This window comes from Cimex lectularius, unplaced genomic scaffold, assembly GCF_000648675.2.
Source record: "Cimex lectularius strain Harlan isolate CLEC.00 unplaced genomic scaffold, Clec_2.1 scaffold29, whole genome shotgun sequence".
Taxonomy (NCBI): Eukaryota; Metazoa; Arthropoda; class Insecta; order Hemiptera; family Cimicidae; genus Cimex; species Cimex lectularius.
Window position 1 is genome coordinate 246,736 of NW_019392675.1, and position 22,521 is coordinate 269,256.

Here is a 22,521-nt window from a genome sequence, read left to right on the forward strand (position 1 = left end):
AGTACTATTTTCAAGAAAGTTCTAGAAAAGAACTCATTTAAAGCTCACTGTGAAATTGGAACACCAATTTTATGATTTTGGTAGGCATTGTTTTAAATAAATTTTGTTTTATTTTTGTGTTCCGTCATTATAAAACGAAGGGTTTGATGTTGTTTCTTGGATTTTAAATTAATTTATATACCTCCATAACACCAGTATTTTCAGATTTTTTTTTATATAAGTGATTTTTGTGATAATTTACTTTTTTTTAATATGCTTTGTGTATACCAGGTAACCAGAAAGTTAGATCAGGTGGTCTTACCATTTTGGCTATTGCCGAATAACCTTGTCCCATTGACACAAAAAGGAAGGCGATGCTTTATGTACTCTTAAACTTTTTAAATAACTTTTAAGTAGTGGGCTCAATTATTATTTTATTACCAAACGCACTACAAATTTGATGAGATGCATCAGCCACTCTAGTAGCAAGCTGAAATTCAATTTATCTGTTACATCATTTTTACTTTTTATTATCACAATTCATATTTGAAATTACTGTTGTGCTTTATAACCTTGTCGAAGACTAGTAGAAATTATGAATGATGGGTATGGAGTTCAATCCTTTTTAAAAAGATGGTTCCTACTCACAGAAGAGTGCTTACTACTACTCAAGAGAAGAACGGCCTGGATGTTGGGAAGGACACCACCCTGGACGATAGTGACTCCAGAGAGAAGTTTGTTCAACTCTTTGACATTCCTGATGGCCAACTGAAGTTGACAAGGAATGATCCTGGTCTTCTTGTTGTCACGTGTGGTTGCCAGCCAATTTGAGAACTTCAGCGGCCAGATATTCCATGATAGGAGCTAAGTAGACGGGTGCGGCAGCTCCGACCCTCTCGGAGTAATTGCCTTTCCTCAGAAGACGATTGATTCTTATGACCAGAAATTGAAGTCCTACATGGGACGATCTGATCTTTGCTTTTTCTTTCGTTTTTCCTCCTTTGCCACGTCCCTTACTGTGAGTAGGAACCATCTTTTTAAAAAGGATTGAACTCTATACCCACTCCATGTAAAAAGAACTGTCAAAGACTGTTCTGCATTCTCTATGTTCGATCTCTAATATCTCAGTTGGTTTATTGAGTATAGTTATGTAGTGATTATTTAGATGTCGTGAAATGCTATCTGGTGTGATGTAGGTTTAGAAAAACATTTTCTTTATCGTGCCAACGTTTCGATCTTTATGATCATCTTCAGGGACTGTGATTTATAAACAGTTTAAATTGTACAAATACATGTAAGATATGAAAATGAATTTGTACAATGCTGTACACAATATAGAAATTTTAGTTTAAACAAAGTTGTACTCACTTAAAGTCTGTGTTTTCTGTGTAGATGTGTCACTGAAACACAAATGTGACAAATTGTTGGATAAATATTTTGATGGTCTAACACTTGAGCTATACCTCGACTTAGATCCCATGCCACAAACTTTCATTTTGATTCCCTGTACTAATTTGTAATTGTTGTACTCGTTCATTTTGACTACTTTATGTACAATAAATTGAATATGTAATACAATTAAAAGTGATAAAAATAAAAATTGGTACAATATCTGAGTAAGATTTGAACTCCAAAGAGGTCTTGAATGATGAGGGGCTGGCAACTGAACCCTGAAATGCATAGCAAAAAAATTGATTGTAATTAGTTCAATAAACCATCTACATAACTATGATGTCTAATTCTCAGTACTCAGGTATTGGATGCTGAGGATTCTGAACAATTAAAATAATAATTGGAAAAAAGATGGTAAAACATATATAAACTTAGCAGGACTGTAGACTTTTATTTATAGAACCTGGACATCACATTTTTTTTTGACAATTTTTCACGACCGCTTCTCTTAAGATTTACAATTTTAACACTACTGGAACTTACAATTAATTAAGTTTTTAGTTGAGATGAAAAAAAGTCAATGGCACGAACGGGATTCGAACCCACGATCTTCGGCTAGATACGCCGCTGCTCTACCACTTGAGCTATCGTGACTTCGATCCACTCGGACATCAACTTCCTATCTCAACCCCACCTTATGAGTTTTCCCTCCTTTTTGCTATTTTTCAAATGTCGTGTAATCGGTTTGTATTCTCGATGACAATTGAAATGGCCACGGAGAGCTTAGTGAAGTGTACTTCATATTAATCTTTTTTAATTCACTAATTTCGTGGTCCGCTTGATCAATTAAATCATTAAAATTAATTAAGGTTTTTAGTTGAGATGTCCGAGTGGATCGAGGTCACGATAGCTCAAGTGGTAGTGCAGCGGCGTATCTAGCCGAAGATCGTGGGTTCGAATCCCGCTCGTGCCATTGACTTTTTTTCATCTCAACTAAAAACCTTAATTAATTTTAATGATTTAATTGGTCAAGCGGACCACGAAATTAGTGAATTAAAAAAGAACTACTGAAACTGTTGCATACAGTCTAAAAAGCTGGGATGATAACAGTATGGACGCAGTTGATACAAACCATGAATTTATTGACCCTATTTAAAAAGAATTTTTGTTTAGCTGAAATGAGTGAAAATGGTACAAATCGATCAAATGAATAGTTTGAATGACTATAATAAAAACATGGGAAACGTGGATATGCACAATATTGGCATAGCTAATTACGAAATATAAACCTGTGGCAAAAAGTGGTCATGCCCACTGTTATATTGGCCGGAAAAAATACAATATCAAGAACCGAGCTCAGAAAACAAATTGGCCTAAGTATCACTACAATGAACAACTTTAGGACATGGTGGAACATTGACTACACTTGAAAAGATCAGATCTGACAGATGCAGAGTATGGTCAAAACTGGGTAAGGAAGTAGGTGTAATGAATGTCACAACATAAAATGTATATGTGTAAGAAATAAAATATATTTTACTCAAAATGTTTTTCTAAATACTACTTGAGAAAAAGTAGTTTTTTAATATTTTTAATTTATTTTTTAACAGGCGTTTGCAACAGCAGAGGTCATATCAAGCCCTGGGGTGCCAGTGTTTGAAAAAATCCGTAAATAAAAAAAATTGTAAATATGCCAGGTTCGAATTCAGGGATTTTTTCCTTATAGTGATGAGCGCCATCAATGCTTAAATTGTTGTGGCCACCTTTAAAATTGTAATGTCCATTTTAAATGAAAGCAATAAAGTAAAATTACAAAAAAAAAAAAAAAATAAGACAAATAAATGTCTAAAATATTTTATTACATTATCAACTATGATTCATTCTTGCTCAACCTCAAATGTTTCATTTTTTGCACTTAATGGTGTAAAAAAACAACAACCATGGCCTATTCTTGTCCTAAAAAACCAATTAAATGAAAAAATACTTTTTCATTTATTGTATCACTGGCCATAAATGGATTGAAGATATTCATCAAACTGTTTCCTCAGGAAAAAATGAAGATAAAAACAGGCTCAATTTAACACCATACATTTAATTAATTTTTATTTTATTCATTACAAACACAGGCTTGGAAGCCTAATAACACAAGGCAAAAACAAGGTAAACACAATGTAAAAATAAATAGTCACTAAGTAAATACAAGAAAACAAATATAAGCAAATATAAAGAGAAATACAAATATTAAAAAATATATCTATAGGTACTTACCTCAAGGGTAGTAAAAAAGTAACATTTACATCAAAATGTACTTGGTGAAGCACATGCTTAAACATTATTATTATATTTTTTATTTAAGCAGAAATTTTAAAATATTTTCACACAAAAGATATAAAACTCTTTTTTTTTTAAATAATTTTTTCTCTTGTTTCTATTTGAACAGATATATATGATAATTTGAATATTTATCTGTACCATGATCATATCAGATCATTGTGAGATTTCACTGAAGATGGCAAAATGCAGAAACGCTTCTGTCAGACCAACTCAGAGAAAATCTCGCCAACTAAAAAAAGCTTTTAGCTGACTAAAATGATGAATAATGACCAAATTTCATATTTGATCATGCTGGTTTTGTCTGTCACACGTTTTGGTATTTCACTATCAACATACCAACCACTTATCATCTTAAAGTGATGAATCTACAATAAATACCATTTTTCTTTAATTTTATTTACAATATGATTGTTTCTTTCTTTTTATAGATTAATTCTTCCTTTCTCTTTTTATGAACTGTATTATAAACATTATTAAACAGTATTAAAGTAAATTCTTTCTTTTATTAAACAATTTTCTCATTTTTATACTTGTTCAATCAGAATATTAGAGATGGTGTTAATACTGATTATAGGACTGTGAGACAAAACCAGCATAAATAAGATGATCGGAGAGGATCAAGCTGCAGGTTCACCGTGCAGACCTCAACACGTTCCTGTTTGAATTATTATTATTATATTGTTGCTTCAATAGTGTCAACAGCTACAACTATGTGCCGGAAGTCTGACAACATTACATCACTTGCTCATTATTCAAAGAAAATTCCAATGCCAAGCTAAGAATCCAAACAAATCGAAGAATCGCCTTACTAATTATCTTCACTAGAGTAAAACCAAAGTCTAATTTTAAAAATGCAATGCTTAACAGTTTTTTTCTTTTAAACGTTAGAGGCTATAGGCTATATATTTAACACATTATATTAGGAACTAAGAAATTATAGTGTATGCTACATGATCGTCCCTGATAATCTTGATCCCTTATTCTTGAATCCGATTCAGTGGTTGGTAAGCAGATAGTTGAAATGCTAAAATATGACTAACAAGCCAAATTTAGTAATTTTCTGACCATTTCACACAAGAATTTATGGCAGTGGTATTACATTGACAGGAAGCTATTTTTGTTAGATGGAGGTAAGGTAAAAAGTAATTAGACAAGAAATGAAAAGATGATGCGCCAAGATTCTTCTTCACAAATATTGGCTTAGAACAAACAAATGAATTTTGGAAAGAATAAAACAATGTTTAAATGATAAATATTGGTAATTGACCTAAGATTTGATGAGATACATTTAAATTCATTTTTTATATAAAATTTAATGCCCTGGAAACAGTAGAAATGTAAATGAAATATTTTGTTGAAATATTCATTTGAAAAAAGTTTATTTTTTACTGAAATTTTTAGAACTTTTTTCTTAACTTAAAAAAAACAAAAAAAAACAGGATGTATAAAGGCAGCAAAAACTTTCTTTTGTTCTGTTCTAGTACTTCAATTTGTTCAATTTCAATTATTTAAATAAATCATTGAATAAATGAGCAAAAATAAAATAAATTTTGAGGTTCAATTTGTTTGCTTTTTATTTCGAGAAGTGGGTGTAGGTAAATTTCGGTCAGCAAAACGCTTACAGGAGCCATTATTTACTGTGCAGTTGCCCGAAGCTTTCAAAGCCGGCTATTTGCATTGTTTTTGAAAAAGCTAATCTGTTAAAGGATTTTTTAAAATCAAAACGGCAATTATTGTTTGTTTGTTTAAAATAATATAGAAGTAATTTCATTGTCAATAAATAAATTTTTAACATTTTTGGAACAATAATGTATACATTTTCGTATTATTCTTTTATTTTTTTGTAGAAAATCGATTTTCAGGAACACTTCTTCATCTACCCCTAAAAAAGCAAATTAAAATAATTTAAAAATGTAATTATTTAATTTTCATCTGATCCAAGACATTAGATTATAATTATAATTAATTAAAATAATTAATATGGTGAATTATCACTACTAACTACTTATATGGAATAGTAAAAATATAATGTTCAACCATTGTTATTATTACCTTGACATTTTTCCTATTATCTATATTTTTCTTGCAGGCTTAGAGCCTGCAAAAATATATTTTCCATAAAAATAAAATAATAAGGAAACTATTATATTATTGTTTTTAAAAATATAAAATTTTTCTTGCACGTTTTATTCTTGATTTTGATAGTTATTCACTGTTTTAAAAAATATCAGAAATGGGTATGTCTAGTAGAATGGTACAGGTATTAAGAAGTTTATATATGGAACAATGACAGTTTGGTGTCAGCAAAGTTTTGAAACCTCTATGGGGTAAAACAAGGTTGCCTGCTAGGTCCCCTATTATTCTCTGTCTTTGTAAGCGATTTGGAAGACTATATTGATGGGGTGTGCAGATTAATTGATATGATTAATATCAGCCTGAATATTATAATATTACATATAAAAAAGATGAGGGATAAGGCAAATTTGGAAGAAAGAAAACACTATGTTCTTTCATCAAGCATTTGAGGAATATATTACTTTCATGAGGATTTTGAAAGTATTTCTAAGTATTTAAAGATATCAATATCTACTTACAATATTGGTCATTATGTTTTCAACCATTATAAATTTATGAGTTTAGTTTTGAAGAGAAAAGAGAAGAATAAAAGAAAAAGAAAAGAAGAGAAACATAAAAAAATATAAAAAGACCACCAAGGATTTTTTGATTATTTCAAATACTTTTCATCTATTATTGTTCCAAATAAACAAAACCTGTTAAAAATATAATAATAACACAAAAAAAGGAGAAATTTTGTAAATTAAAAAAAAAAAATTCATTAAAAAGTTCAACTCATATTTGCCAGACACTAGTAGATCTGTATTTAAACCCTTGAATAGCCCAAGAAATTTTTATTTGAGAATTACATGGAAAAAAAATTTGTAAAGGGGTTCTGACCCCTCGGCAGCGACACCCAATGAGTAGTTGAATGTTGAACCCTCCAGCATGACATTAAGGAATATATTTGATTTTGGATACCATTTTTATTTATGATTTGAACTTTATAGGCAATTCACTAGTTTTCGTGGTCCGCTTGACCAATTAATATCTTTCAATTAATTAAGGTTTTTAGTTGAGATAAAAAAGTCAGTGTCACGAGCGGGATTCGAACCCANAAGTTCTCTAGTTTTCGGGGTCCGCATGACCAATTAATATCTTTCAATTAATTAAGGTTTTTAGTTGAGATAAAAAAGTCAGTGTCACGAGCGGGATTCGAACCCATGACCTTCGGCTAGATACGCCACTACTCTACCACTTGAGCTATCATGACTTCAATCCACTCAGACACCAACTTCCCATCTCAAATTCAAAGATGGGGTTGAGATGGGAAGTTGGTGTCCTAGTGGATCGAAGTCACAATAGCTCAAGTGGTAGAGAGCGTATCTAGCCGAAGGTCGAATACTGCTCGTGACACTGACTTTTTTAATCTCAACTAAAAACCTTAATAATTTGTAAGCAAAGCTCAATATAAAAGTGTTTATTGACAAAGTTACATTTTGATTACTGATTTATATAAGCACATATCTGCACACACATCCCTGTACGCACAATCTGTCCAATCTAACTTTTGTAATTTACACACCATGCAATCAGGGTGGAGTAGTGCTTGATATCCCTACATCACTCTTTACACCTATTCTACACCTAACCTAATTGAAGGTGATTCTCTCAATATTATGCCTCTCACACTTACATTCACGCAGCAATAAATGCAAGCACAATTCTCACATTGGGTGGCATTCTTGCGCCCTTTATATATGGAGCCAAGTTAAATTCTAGATTATCCGAATTAGTTTAATTTGTACCACAAAATGACTTGGTTATTATTTTTGAAAGTGTATTAATTAAAAAGAATGAAAACCTAGATGAAAATATTATATCTGTGAGAAAAATCAACTGCACTATTAGAGTCATACCTTTCAAAAATGCTTTTGATTTTAAATTTTGATTATAAATTTAATTTTAAAATTTAAATATTGTACATTATTTAATCTTAAAGTTTTAAAGAGCATACCTGAAATAAAAGTAAACTTTTAGAAAGAATTTTTAGAGAGGTTGGACTTAATTTACATCAGAAAGTCAATTTCATCTCTGGTACTATTTTTTAAGTATATATTTTTTAAATGAAGTGTGTACGCAAATTATATTATGGTATTACATTGGTACATACATTTGTAAATATTTTTCACAATATTTAAGGCCGTTCAGTATTCCTATGTGAGTAATTTTTCAATTTTAATTTACTCTGTTAATGTTTATCAGTCATAAAATGATGAATGATATTTAAATTATTATGAGACTATATTACAAATTAATTAGAAATATAAATATAACATGAAATGAAATTCTCAGTAATTGTTTGATTCTTAATTTAAAAAAAAAAGTTTTTTTTACCAAGATATTGATTCTGCTGAAAGCTTTGAAGCATACTACTACGCCGTTGAGGAGTTACAAACCTCCAAGAGGGGCAATAGAATAAATAAATTGTCCCAGTTGAAACAGATTTTGATTTGAACCAAAGAGAGTCAATCAAAAGATATCAGTTTGGTGACACAGTGGACAGAGTGGGTCGAAGGGTTTTGCCCCCTGGGGATTGACAGGCCAGTCCAAAGGGAGGAAGTGTTTTATTTTTTCACAAGGTGATCTCCCCTTATGTCCACATACACATGGTATATAAACATGCGAGACCACCGTGCCAACAGGCAGAGCTAGAATGGACAGGTAGGAGGACACACCTATGTTCCGCATATCTTTTTTTAAAATCAAATTGATTTATTTTCTTTTAATAATTTTTTTTTGCTTTTTTACAGTAAACAAGCAATCATGAGTTTAGCCATTGCAACCATTGCAACATTTCTAGTACTGAACAGCCACCTAGGACAAGCACAAGTATATTAATTTTTGCTTTTTTTATTAGACTATTAACAAACATTTTATTTATAATATTATTTTTTTTACATAACTGGTAAAATAATAAAGATCTAGTACTCTAAGTAGATTTATTCAACAAATATTTATTGTTTAGATTAATTTTATCGAAATCTATGAGGCGATGAACAAAGATTTATGACCAAGATGATCAGATCAGCTTGAAAAACACAATGAAAGAAATTTTATCTAGGGCTTATTGTAAATTAAAAAATACCCACAGAGAGATCACTAAAAAGACGCAAGCTTTTAAACCTTAAAATTTATTTTCAATAAAATTTTTTTTAAATCATTGCTAATGATTTAAAAAAAACCAAGTTATTTGAAAAGACTTTGTAATATATAAAAATTTAGAGTAAACTCCCATACAGACTATTTTTTTTCTTTCTGTGAATAAATATTTTTGTTATTAATGACACAGCATGATCTTGTGTGCTGTGAAACTCATTGATTACTTCTACATCGATAATTAATATGTTTAGCTGTATATATACAAACTGTTTTAATGATGTAGTTTTTTAAAAGTTAATTTCTTAGTAATAGATAAAGAGAGCTTATTCAATTTGTTCAAGCATCCATGAAAACTATAACATGCTTTACTGGGATTTTATCATCATTTTTATTAAAATAATTATGACTCAGTAATCTTATTAGTTAGTCAAAGATCGATAAATCAAAGTGTAAATTTCCTGTTTTATAGTAAATTTATAAACCAATTAAATTAGTGCAGCTTGGTTTACCTCAATTTAAAATTAATTTTATTGTTTAAACGTAATTAATGAAAACGATCAAACCAGGATAATTGAAGATGATGAAACTGTAACTAAATTTAATTAAAATTGCTATAATAGTTGATAGAAAAAACAGAAGTCTTATTAAATTTGTACATTTTTTATATTTTTTTGAGACGAGGACAACACACAAGATGTTTCATTCCACAGCACAACGGTTAACCTTCCATCGCTTACATGTAGAATTAAATATATTGTAGATTAATAAATACAAATACAGTAGAACTGGCAATCTTTTTGTAAACAGTACATCTCAAATATCTCAAATTCAAACTAGACTGCTTAAAAATTTGTCTAGCAGGTTATTTTTTGTATAGTAAGATATTTAATTATAAATCAGCTAAGGAACTTATTGAGGTCTAAGTCCAAGTCACATTCTTTAAAAAAAGTTTTTTGTAGACTTTTTTATTTTTTTGTTTTGATCAAGGTCTCGAAGCTGTATGGTTTTGCAATCACCAAACGTCAATAAAAACATAACACATTTTATTATGAATTTATACTTATTACTGATTTATGTAAGCTCAAATGTACATGCATACACGCTTGTACAGAGGTGAGCCTTTATTCTCTCAGTCAACCATATCTATTCGTATCCAGCTTTTGTGGCTTACAATAAATCAAAAGCATGCGTCAAGAATCACTCACCTGTGTGCTGGCTGTCTGGGATCAGACGTCGGTCTTATTCATCCAGCTGTTGAGGTTGGGGTCCAGGGGCTACCAACAGCTAGGTCATTTCAGCCCACAACGCAATCAGTTCCTAAAACCAAACGCATTTATTCTCTCACACACTCTTTTATATTCTTTCTTTTTTACATACAAATTCACTCAGTTAAGTCATTGGATGCCATTGGCCCTCTCACTCTACACATACTCACTAATAAATACGCTTACTCTCAACACGCCCTAGGGTACACAGCAATATAACAGCACTATATGCAGTAAAACAACCCTGCTGCTGTTCAAGGTTAAAACAGAGGACTCAGGTACTTGCTGTCGTACTCAAGAACAATTTTCATATTGGGTGGCATTTCTAAATGCTTTTTATATGGAATAATGGCACCCTTCAATTAAGTTGAACACATTGACCTTTCTATACATTCCGGATAAATACGGGGGTTTTGGCTCAAAAGTAAGTTTCCATCTGTCATCCTCACATGACCTGTCTTTAATTAGGTGCAGATGACCCTTCTTCTACTAGTCAGATCTTCTGAGTGCCACTTATTGACATTTGACATTTTCTCGGCCAATTTGGCCCACTGACGCTGCCACTTCCATATAATCATGTTTTTAATGCAGTGCCAGAGGGCGGATCATGGCAATGTTTGGCCTTAACTTATGATTTTATCAATAGTTGTTACAACAGGATAATCTTGTTAGGCAATAAAATATCACTAACTAATTAGTCTTTTTAGAAGTAAATAAGACAGATCAATTAAATGTCTGTAGTTTTATTGCATTTAATTGAAATTTTTTATCATTTTTGTTTTGCTAGGCAGAGGAGTCAAACTATTTACAAACATTACTAATTTTTACAAATAACCATGAATACCACAATTAAAAAATATATATTGTTTTTACTGAAATTGTTATAACCCAGAATTTTGTTAGGTAGTAAAACATCCATTGAAAGTTATTCTATTATCAGTTTATAAAAATAAATCAATGTAGAGCTGTTTTTTTATTTTATGGTATAATTTATAACATCTTCGATGAAATGTACATTACAACTTTTTGGGTTGCAGAGCAGACCTGAAAGTTTAAATACAATGAAACCATATTTTGTTAAAACAAATAATACTACACCAATGGAAGGATGGTTAGGGATGGTGGAAGAATGAATTTATGCAATTTGATATAGACTTTAAAATATTGTTAAAAATCTTTCATAAACTATTTGGCTTTTAACTTGTCCATTCGTTCTAGGCATTTTGAAAGGTGTACTTGGGGGCAACAGTTGTCGCAATGGTTTAGGCATTGACACAGTGCTCATGACTGTAAGGTAAAGGTGCTGGGTTCGAATCCAGCAGCACTCCATTCGAATGGGCTTTTTTTCCCCCAAAACACTGGCACCCCTGTGCTGTTGCGAATCCTCATACAATTAAAAAAAGTACCGAATAGCTCTTAAATCCAATAAATTTCTGCTCTACAAGGATCATTCAAATACATTTTTTGACTGAACCAATAATAATCTAAAGTTATTTATTAATAATTTATTTTATGTCTTCAAACTTTATATACCTTAACCCCTCTGAGAGATGATTTTGTTAGGCGTTGCTCATTGCTCAACTCAACAGGAAACCCTTTTATTTTTTTTAATCTGAGTGTCCCATTCTTTAGTTTCAGGGTCTCTTTTTTTGGGAACAGCGAGAGTTTGCAGGTAGTCATTGATTGCAAAACTTAATTTTTCTAATTGTGGCGTGACGGATGCCTGGCCGGCAAAGCAAAAAAAAAAATCGCTTAATTGCTCAGACATTTTGCTACTGGAGTATCTCAGAGAGCTGTAGTGTAATTTTTAATTTTAAACTGAGAAGCAATAATAGTTTTTTTTACATATTAATTTTTAATGTAATATCTTCAATTGAAGTGAATTTCCTCCCAGCCACCATCTCCAATTTTATATCAATACTAATAATAATAACTGTATTTTTTGTGTGTTATGTTGCATTATGCAAAATGCATTCTAGTTTTATAAATAAAGTTTTTTTTTCATTCATTCAAAATATTGCTAATTATGACTTACAAAAGAAAAATCCATATTTCGTAAACACTCTATTTTTTATAATTGTCATAACTAAAGAACCGCACATGCAAAATATTTAAAAGTTTTCAAGATTTAGTGTGTGAAAAGAACAAAAAAACAACAACAAAAAATATATGCCATATTTGTGATCATTGTTTATAGAAAATTGATAAACAGTTTAATATTTCTTTAAAAATTTTCAAACTTTTTATTTTAGTTAAAATTTGTTTTAAACAAATCAAATTTTAATTATATGTGTTGTTTTCCAGGTGACATTTTCCAGAGATTGGAGTGCGGGAAAGCGCGGAGTGCCAGAATGCGCCGTCCCTTTCAAATCGGCGGCAGCAATCGGTCAAATGTTATTGGTCAGTCAAATTGAAAATTTTTATTTTGAAATTTTTGACACTTAAAAAAACGTTACGCGGGTATGTACGGCTATTAAGCTGTAAACGCCAGTTGTCAGGATGGCCGAGCGGTCTAAGGCGCCAGACTCAAGGTAACCCCTTGCCTGTAAAACGCAGGCTTGAGCGTTCTGGTCCTCTCTGAGGGCGTGGGTTCGAATCCCACTTCTGACACATTAATTTTTTTTACCCGTCGTCGAATTTTTGACCAAATTTTTAAAAAATTTTGTCTAAATTTTTATTAAATCAATATTTTTCCCAGTAAGAGTCGCGAAAAAAGGTTCAAATTTACAATCTCACTTTTACAGAAAGTAAAGACTTTTTCTTTGGATAAAGGAAAAATATATTTTCTTTGAATTATTAACAACGAATTTTACAGTATTATGATATATATCTAAACATATTTCTTATTCTAAATATAGAAGGTTTTTTAATAATTTGTTTAATAATTTTAAATATTTTAAAATTTAGGGTGTTAAAAAAAACCTCGTGCAAACTGTATTTTGCTTGTATCAATTTTTACAAAAATATTTTCTACAGGAAACATTTTTCGTTATTTTATTATAATTTTTTTGCAGAAAGGAAACATTTTCTTCAGATTATTACCAACAAGTTTTACAATATTATGACAAATATCTAAAAGTTCACCTTATTCTAAAATTTAGGATTATTAACGATTTAAAAAACACATATAGACCATATTTGGTCTTTTAAAATGATTCTACAGGAAGAATTTTTTGTTATTTTAATTATCCACTTTTTTTATGAAATAAATTAATTTTTTTCTAGGGTTTATCGTAAATTTCAATTTAATAATTCAAATTTATGATCTTACATAAGAAAAAGAGAAAGACATATTTTTTCTTTTGCATAAAAGAAGTATTTTCTTTGAGTTATCACCATCAATTTTTACAATATTATGATATATGTCTAAAAATATATCTTATTCTGAGTATAGAAGCAATATTTTAAAATATAGGATGTATAAAAAAACCTCAAACAAATTGTATTTTGTTTTTATCAGTTTTTAAAAACATTTTTCTTCAAGAAAGATTTTTTTGTTATTTTATTATTTATTCAGTTTGTACTAATTTTTTTTTGTGCAAAAAGGTAGTATATTCTTCGGGTTATTACCATTGATTTTTACAATATTATGACAAATATCTAAAAGTACACCTTATTCTAAAATTTAGGGCTTTAACAATTTAAAAAACAAACAAACAGTATTTGGTCTTTTACAACTTTTTAAAATGATTCTATAGGAAGAATTTTTCGTTATTTTAATTACCCACTTTTTTTTATGAAAGAAATTAATTTTTTCTAGGGTTTATCGTAAATTTAAATTTAATAATTCAAATTTATGATCTTACATAAGAAAAAGAGAAAGACATATTTTTTCTTTTGCATAAAAGAAGTATTTTCTTTTAGTTATTACCATCAATTTTTACAATATTATGATATATGTCTAAAAACATATCTTATTCTGAGTATAGAAGCAATATTTTAAAATTTAGGATGTATAAAAAACCTTGTACAAATTGTATTTTGTTTTTATCAGTTTTTAAAAACATTTTTCTTCAAGAAAGACTTTTTTATTTTATTATTTATTTAGTTTGTATTATTTTTTTGCAAACTATTTTGTTTTTATCAATTTTTACAAAAATATTTTCTACAGAAAACATTTTTCGTTATTTTATTATAATTTTTTTTGCAGAAAGGAAATATTTTCTTCAGGTTATTACCAACAAGTTTTACAATATTATGACAAATATCTAAAAATACACCTTATTCTAAAATTTAGGGCTTTAACAATTTAAAAAACACAAACAGACAGTATTTGGTCTTTTTTTAAAAATGATTCTACAGGAAGAATTTTTTGTTATTTTAGTTACCCACTTTTTTTTAATGAAAGAAATTCAATATAATAAATTCATATCATAAATTTAAATATAATAATTCTAATTTCTCATCTCCCTTAAGAAAAAGAGAAAGACGTCTTTTTTCCTTTGTAGAAGGTAGTTTCTGTGAATCATTACCAACTTGTTTTACAATATCATCACAAATATTCAAGAAAGTATCTCCTATTTTTGTTTTTCAGTATTATTTAAAAATTTAGGGTGCTTGGAAAAAAAAATGTTTTAAGACTGTATTTTGTCTTTATAAATTTTTTAGAAACATTTCCTACATGAAGCGTTTTCCGTTATTTTAGTCACATACTTTTTTTGTGGTGGAAATTAAATTTTGTCAACGGTTTATCGTAAATTTAAACATTTCTTGGGAAGAGATCTCCAAATATGTTCAAAACCTATTATTTGAAAATTTTGGGTGAACACAATTTAAAAAAAAAACCGTAGACTGTATTTTGCCTTTATAAATTTTAAGACATTTTCTACAGATACTACAAAAGACTTCATTATTTTGGTTACTCATTTCTGTTCTAAGGAAGAAATTAAATTTTGTCTTGGGTTTCATAATTTCAATTTATAATCTCACTTAAAAAGAGGGGAAAGGGCTTCTTTTTGCCTTTTACAAACATAAAAAAATCATGATATTATTTAAAGATTTAGAGTTAACAAAAAGACAAAAAAATAATAATAAATAAATATGTAAAAATAAAACAAAATAAAACATATAGACTACATGTTTTGTCTTTGTGAACTCAAAATGTATAACCAGTTAAATATTTATTTAAAAATTTTCTACAGGAAGGATTTTCTGTTATTTTTATTTATACCTGTTAATTAATATTAATTGATCATTTTCAGAGTGAACTGAGAGCGATAGCGAATTGCGAACTGAGAACGGCATACACACAGAAACTGGCACAAGACGAGGACAACACGCAAGATGTGTTCATCCCACAGCACAACGGTTAACCTTCCATCGCTTACATGTAGAATTAAATATATTGTAGATTAATAAATACAAATTTTATCTTGAGTCCGTTGTCCCTTGATGTGCCATCTATATGTGTATATCTATTTTTATTATGTATGGAGGGAAGCCATATTCCATCATCCTACTGTCTATAGCATTATGCCAAACAGTATCAACGGCCTTACAGACATCTATCAGAACCAGGCTAGTATGCTTTTGTAAGTTAAATGCTTGCGTTATGTCATTTACTATCCTGGCTAATTGGTTAGAAAAATGAGATTTGTGGTGAAGTGTAGGAACTAGGAAGATGCAGAATTGCTATGCCACTTGGTGTAGGATAAAAGAAAGTCAGGCAAATATCGACGTGGGAGAAAGGGATTATTAAACAATGTTGTGACAAGTCGTTATCTGCATGCTCTTACGTTCGCTTTCTCATATTTATTAAAGATAGATCATTGAATATGTATACATCAGGGATATCGAGGGGAATCAAACTGTAGTTTGAGTTAGTTCGAAAGGGCGGCCACAAGATCGGGTCCAAGTCCACTAATGTCCTCTCCTCTGGACCACAATCGTTTAACAATCACAAATTTATGCCCTGTTCCGTCCATGAAAATCTAATTTTCGTGTCATTTCCATGTCTCTTGTCCTCTTTTAACGTCCTGGGCCTGTGTCCTCCGGGCCGGCCCATGAGTGCGACATTAATTCCTACTTAGCCGACTCTCTTCCCAACTGGGATCTAACTGTAATGATGCGGTTTTCAATACGCAGCTTTTCCGAGACGTGCTCCGGCGTTTAGAGAGTTCATTAGGATTGACTCGGAGGATTTATTTGTAAAGACTTTTCACCCTAAGGTTTCATGCGGCCTGATGGGACCCCAGGGTACGGCCCGGATTTTATTCTCGTTTCGACATAAATGGATTTTACAACAAATACACGCATTATTCAAGCTCGGTGGTACCTATTTAAAAAAACTCTAGGTTCTTATGGTATTATAATCATTAAAACAACACAATTTATGAACATCACAAAAACGTTGACTACATATCCATTGTATTTCGTGGTCCGATTGATCAAATACCTTCTTTCAATCAATTAATCTTTTTATGTAAGGTATTGGATGAAATGAAAAAGTTAGTGTCACGAGCGGGATTCGAACCCAAGACCTTCGGCTAAATATGCCGCTGCTCTACCACTTGAGCTATCGTGACCGATCCACTTTTTCTTTTCAACCAAAACCTTACATAAAAGCCTCTTTTAAGCGCTCGTACTTCATACAATATAAATATTTTCTTTCTATTAATTAATCTTTTTATGTAAGGTTTTGGTTGAAATGAAAAAGGTTAGTGTCACGAGTGGGATTCGAACCCACGATCTTCGGCTGTGTTCGAATCTCACTCGTGACAATAACTTTTCAATTCAACCAATACCTTACATAAAAAGATTAATTAATTGACTACAAACCACAACAACAACAAAAACCAGTTTTGATTGGTTGAAAACTGACCTTATTCATTTGAGAGTCATAAAGGAAAATTGTAGATTATATTCGTGTGTGTAAAATGGAAAAACCATGCTTTATGTTTGAAAGCATCTTCCATGCTAGATCCCGAAGAGGACAGTTGACAGGTGAAACATTTCTAGCGACCAACAAGTATGAACTAAATCCAAAACCATAGTAAGTTCAGGTTTTAGATAAAAATCTCAAATGGTTTAAATTATGAGTTTGTATGGTGTTTACTGACCGTTACTTGATGATTATTTGGAGATCGTGAGATGCAGTCTGGTGTGACGTAAGTTTTAGAAAAACATTTTCTTTATCGAGCCAACGTTTCGATCTTTATTGAGATCATCTTCAGGGCTCAAAGCGTTTGTTTTCTGTGTAGATGTGTCATTCTTGTGTGTCGTGTTGAGAGTAACTAAACGTGTGGCGACAACTTAAGCCAAAATGTTAAATAATTAAAGTTTTGGATTAAAATAAGCTAGATCGTTTAAAGATTGTGAGATTTCTTCGTGAGATCTGCGGGGTGATGATCCAGTAGCTAGGTCGATTCTGATCATTTTTAGTTCGGTCTGTGTGACGGTCTAGGATGATCAGGGTTATAAGTAAGGCGAAGCAAGGTTAACCTAGCTGGCTGGCCGAAAATGTTTGGAAACAACCAAGTTCTATATGGTTTAGGACTTTTTATTCAGGCCGTTTCCTAACATATTTTGTATGACATGGCCCAGGAGGATCAGGAGTTTAAAGGACGAGAATTAATGATGATGCGAAACGCTAAAACGCGTCTGACAGGTCGAAGTTCCAAAATGATCGAAAAACGATGGCATAAGACTTTGCTGAAATTGTAATTCTTCAAAGATTCATTTGTGTAGTTTTGAGCGTTCTCGTTACTTTCTGTCTGTTGCGTTGTTGTTGAATATTTCTATATAAGATATTGGAAGTTATGTAATCTGAATAGAATACGTCCAAAGTTGCCGGGAAGAACAACCTAAATTCAGATAAGGGGGCCCAGAAACTCTGAGAGGTGTTTGCTACATTTTATTATTCAAGGAGAAACTTATAGCCCAACACAATACTAAAAAGTTCCTATCGGAAGAGTTATTGAACTTATACTTTTTTTTTCTTTTTTCCACCAACGTCTCCGCGTACTTCTTTCCTGTCTGCTCGGCCCACGTTTTGCCCAATTCGGCACACAAGGGTGGTTTCTCTATATATCAAAGTGGAAGGCCGGGGTGCAAGACAAGCCAATATTTCTATTATGAAATATTGTCTGAGAAGTCAGTATCGTTTTGTATATTTTACATTTATTGCATTTTCCTTTCCAAGTTTCACTCGCGGAATGTGATGGACCGTCTATCGCCTCTTCTTACCATATTTCATCAATAACAAACTATTTTCCAAGTTTTAATGTGCTAGATAAATAAAAATTTAACCACTAACTCCAAAGTGTAACCGCACTTTCAACAAATTCAAAAGGTAAACTTTAAGCAGCAAATCTGAAGAAAAAACGTATCTGGTAGTGACCAACGGCAAATTCAACGTAGGTACTTTACATTTTCAAGTGGTAACTCTGTCACAACAGTGTGCGTTCATTTAATTTTAAGAATCAGGTCATTGGACATTAAAAAGGTAATTACCAAAATAATATTTTAATTTGATCATTACTCTAAACAAATATTGGTATAAGCACCACGGTCTGCTTTGAACCTTTTAGTCGTTAGCATAGTATAAAGATAGATCTGATCTTAGTTAGCAACAAATTGGTGATGATGATTATAATATTGATGAAAGGAGACTAGGAAGTGTGGGTTTATGTTCCCCAGCCTTTCGGACTTAATATACTTCATAGTTTCTTGGTACTTCAATAATCAGTGCTTTAAGAACGAAGTCTGGTAACGGCATATCCGATCATGATTAATTATGAGCACATGACCACCAGTAAGCCTTACATGCCGCTCATTTACGTTTAAATACCAAGTCCTTATTAACGGTACATTTGAAATGCTAAAAAATAAATTCTATGCCCTTTAATTTTAAAAGCCAAGTCTTTACTAAGAGTCTCATTTACAAGGGTCATCATGAAAAGCAAACAATCCTTACCTGTTCCTTAATTGTAAGCATTGATATTGATTGATTAGCATAGGTGATATATATATTTAGGGTTTTGCAATATGTTTAGGAAATTATTCAGAAATCGTGAGATGCGGTCTGGTGTGATGTAGGTTTCAGAAAAACATTTGCTTTATCGTGCCAACGTTTCGATCTTTATTGAGATCATCTTCAGGGCCTGGTATTTACAAACATTGTTTACATTTAACAAATACATGTAGGATGTAGAAAAAAGTGGATTTATACAATGCAAAATATATGTTTTTTTTTCAATTATTAGTTAAATTACTGCCATGAATTGGATTATGAAGAATGGCTGAGACCATTGTAAAAAATTTCTGTTTTAGGATTTAGGAAGTCGTGTCGACTGACACCACCGAATACAATTTTTTTGATTTGCAAAATTGTTCATTGGATGAAGAAATGCCTGGATTATCAGATTAATAATCACTTAATTGTAAAAGGAGATGAAACTGGACCAACAGGACAATGAAAAACAGAATAAACAATTTTAAAGTTTAAGCCGAATCTTCCTGCATATGAAAAAAAAAGTTCAGTAAAATTCGTTACAGACATGCTTAAACCAATGTAGAATTTCAAAATGTTGAAACAGAGACTTCAAAGTTCAAAACACTCCTGCATCATTATATATGCAAGAAAATCCACCTTTTAGTAATTGTCTCATGTTAAATATAATTTGCATCAAATAAAGTTAATTGTATATTAAATTTAAACATTGTGTTTTAGCTTTGAACTAAATTATCGAATAATATGTTTATATTTTTATTTTTATTTTTACAAGGGTTCGCAACAGCAGAGGTCATATCAACCCTCAGGGTGACGTTGTTTTTGATAAAAAGCCCATTTGTATATCGGGTTCGAATGCAGAGCCGCTGGATTCGAACCCGGGACCTTTACCTAACAATGATGAGCGCCGTGCCAACGCCTAAACCGTTGCGACCACCGACGCCCCCCCCCCAAAAAAAAAACAAAAAACAAAAAACAAAAAACAAACAAACAAAGTATTTCTACTCACTCAAAGTGTTTGTCTTCTGTGTAATCGTGCCATTCTTGCGTGTCGTGTTGAGAGCAAACAAACAGCAATATTTCACTGGCACTCTCATCACGACACGCAAGAAATACTTTGATTGAATTTAAAAAATATATTTTGCATTGTATAAATTCACTTTTTTCCACATCCTACATGTATTTGTTAAATGTAAACAATGCTTGTAAATCCCAGGCCCTGAAGATGATCTCAATAAAGATCGAAACGTTGGCACGATAAAGAAAATATTTTTCGGAAACCTACATCACACCAGACCGCATCTCACGATTTCTCAATAATTATCGATTAACGGTCACTAACCACCACACAAATATGTTTAGGCAGGAACTCTAATAACACTGTAGTTGATCATGATTAGCCACAAATCCTACGTAGGGTGCTTTAACAAAAAAACTTTAGTAAAAGCCTGATCATAATCAATATAAAAATCTTAAAATGAAATGTTTAACCACAAATTCTTTGTAAAACTGTACCTGATCATGATTAGGGACAAATTATATGTTATTCCTTTACCTTTAAACACCAAATCGTTTGTATCACCCTCTGCATTATTATTAGCAACAAATTTGTGGTTACTACTTTAATGTTTAGGCAACTAAAGGAACTAGTCTAAAACTGTATATGATCATGATCAGTTACAAATTATATTTTGGACCGTGAAGTTGAAGCGCCAAGTCTTTAGGAGAAGTTTATTTCATGTTCGGCAACCAACATTGTGTGCTTTTGTTGTTCTGTTGAATTCTATTCTGTTAATTAAATTTATCTTGATGATCAACAAATTCTACGTTGATACTATCTGTTTAAGCGCAACTTCTTTAGTAACAGTATATCTGATCAATATTCATGATTTACAACACATTCGACTTTGGTACCTATAAAGTGCCCTTAACAGACTATTATAAAGAAGAAGAGGAAAAATCAGGAGAAAATCAAATCAACGCTATGGTATTGAATATGTATATTGAAATTCGGGTTTCTGTTTTTCGAGCAGTCTTCTGGCTTATTGTACTTTCCTAGTTCTTAGTTTAGTGCAATCGACTCTATCCTTCTCCTAAGGAGTACTAGATCATTGACTGTCATTGCTGCAATTCCTTTCCATGGGTTTTCTTGGTATCACAGGTTATGTCTCCGTTAAGCGGTTGCTTCGCATTCGAAGATGAAATTGGTTGCTGTTTCTTCTTCTTCATTGCTGTCCTAAAAATTGGATTATCGTTGAATATACATTATATGAATGTTTTCTCAGATGCCAGTGGTATATAGACCTATCACAATACTATGGCATATAGACGGTTCCAAAACAAATGAAGGAACTGGATTAGGTGTAGTCTCAAAATATGAGCAACCAAATTCATTAAGGAATTTCACCTAGGTATTTAGATAGCTGTAATACATGCATATTCATAATTGCATAATCCTTGTGTTATAGAAAATCTCAAAAGAAGTTGTATTGTCAAAAAATGAGATAAGAGAGTCAAACAAAAATAAAATACAGAATCCTTCATCTCAGAATGGATTCAAAAAGGCAAAGGGGCATACGATGTGAGGTGTGTGAAAAAGGCCTTGTACTTCATTTAGGGTCTGGCGGGCACTATGGATAGGGTTCCGTCTTGCAGCAATGACAATATTTCTGCCCTCCCTTGGCCGCGCCACACTGGACGGAATGCGGCGAAAGTTTCCGCGACGGAAATTTCCGCTGCACAAGCTTACATTCACAACAGACAGCCAGCGACAGACTAACGGAAATTTCCGTCGTAATGGCTCCGTCGAGCTCCGTTGGTGCACCAGCGTCCGTCGACGAAATGTTCCTCTGGGTTCCGTCTAAACTGATCAAAACAGTGCTAAGTAGATGGGATGTGCCATACTGACGACGGACAAGCGTAGAACGGAAGAGGTAGGCAGTCGGACAGGCAAACGGTAAGTCAAGCTGATGCTAGGATGGACTTGGACCAATTTATTGTGGAAGTTCCATAGTATTGGAATTGACCAAGTGCTACCCTTATTCAATGGATGAATCCAATGATCTCTTTCTCCACTGCGTCTCTATTGCCTTGCACACAAAACGAAAAGTGGTTTCATTGTACCGTAAACGATCACCTGAGTCACCTTATCAACTGCACATCCAAACAGTTGTAGTCATTCTGTTCATTTCCGCCGTATATGTGGCTTGTTCTGGTTGAGCGGATTTTTCGTCGCGAAATTTCCGTCCAGAAAACTTCCGTCGCATTACGTCTAGTCTAAGAGTCGTAATGCTCCGAGATCCACTACCAGGCCTCTTTCTGGCACTTCCAGTCTTCCGGAATCGGGATAAAGCCCGGGCGACCATGCTGTGAGAAACGCCTCGG

General features: G+C 31.9%; 1 protein-coding gene, 1 non-coding gene and 1 pseudogene across 2 annotated transcripts; 2 read left to right on the forward strand and 1 right to left on the reverse strand.

Moving 5' to 3' along the window:
- Positions 1 to 548: 548 nt before the first annotated feature.
- Positions 549 to 1,188, reverse strand: LOC112126418 (annotated as a pseudogene).
- A 7,273-nt stretch (positions 1,189 to 8,461) lies between these two features.
- Positions 8,462 to 15,563, forward strand: LOC106661706. The gene is made up of 4 exons (XM_014385252.2): positions 8,462 to 8,484; positions 8,574 to 8,652; positions 12,492 to 12,587; positions 15,389 to 15,563. Exons 1-4 carry the CDS (start codon positions 8,477 to 8,479, stop codon positions 15,497 to 15,499), a joined length of 294 nt encoding a protein of 97 aa, XP_014240738.1. The 5' UTR covers positions 8,462 to 8,476; the 3' UTR covers positions 15,500 to 15,563.
- On the forward strand, positions 12,681 to 12,797 carry Trnal-caa. The gene is made up of 2 exons: positions 12,681 to 12,718; positions 12,753 to 12,797. It is a non-coding gene; the product is annotated as a tRNA-Leu (tRNA).
- Positions 15,564 to 22,521: the final 6,958 nt, after the last annotated feature.

What these genes read in the sequence shown, in the direction of transcription:
- LOC106661706 (XM_014385252.2), top strand. An exon ending in GCCACCTAGGACAAGCACAA is followed by an intron (nt 8,653 to 12,491) that starts GTATATTAATTT and finishes GTTGTTTTCCAG; the next exon opens with GTGACATTTTCCAGAGATTG. An exon ending in CAATCGGTCAAATGTTATTG is followed by an intron (nt 12,588 to 15,388) that starts GTCAGTCAAATT and finishes GATCATTTTCAG; the next exon opens with AGTGAACTGAGAGCGATAGC.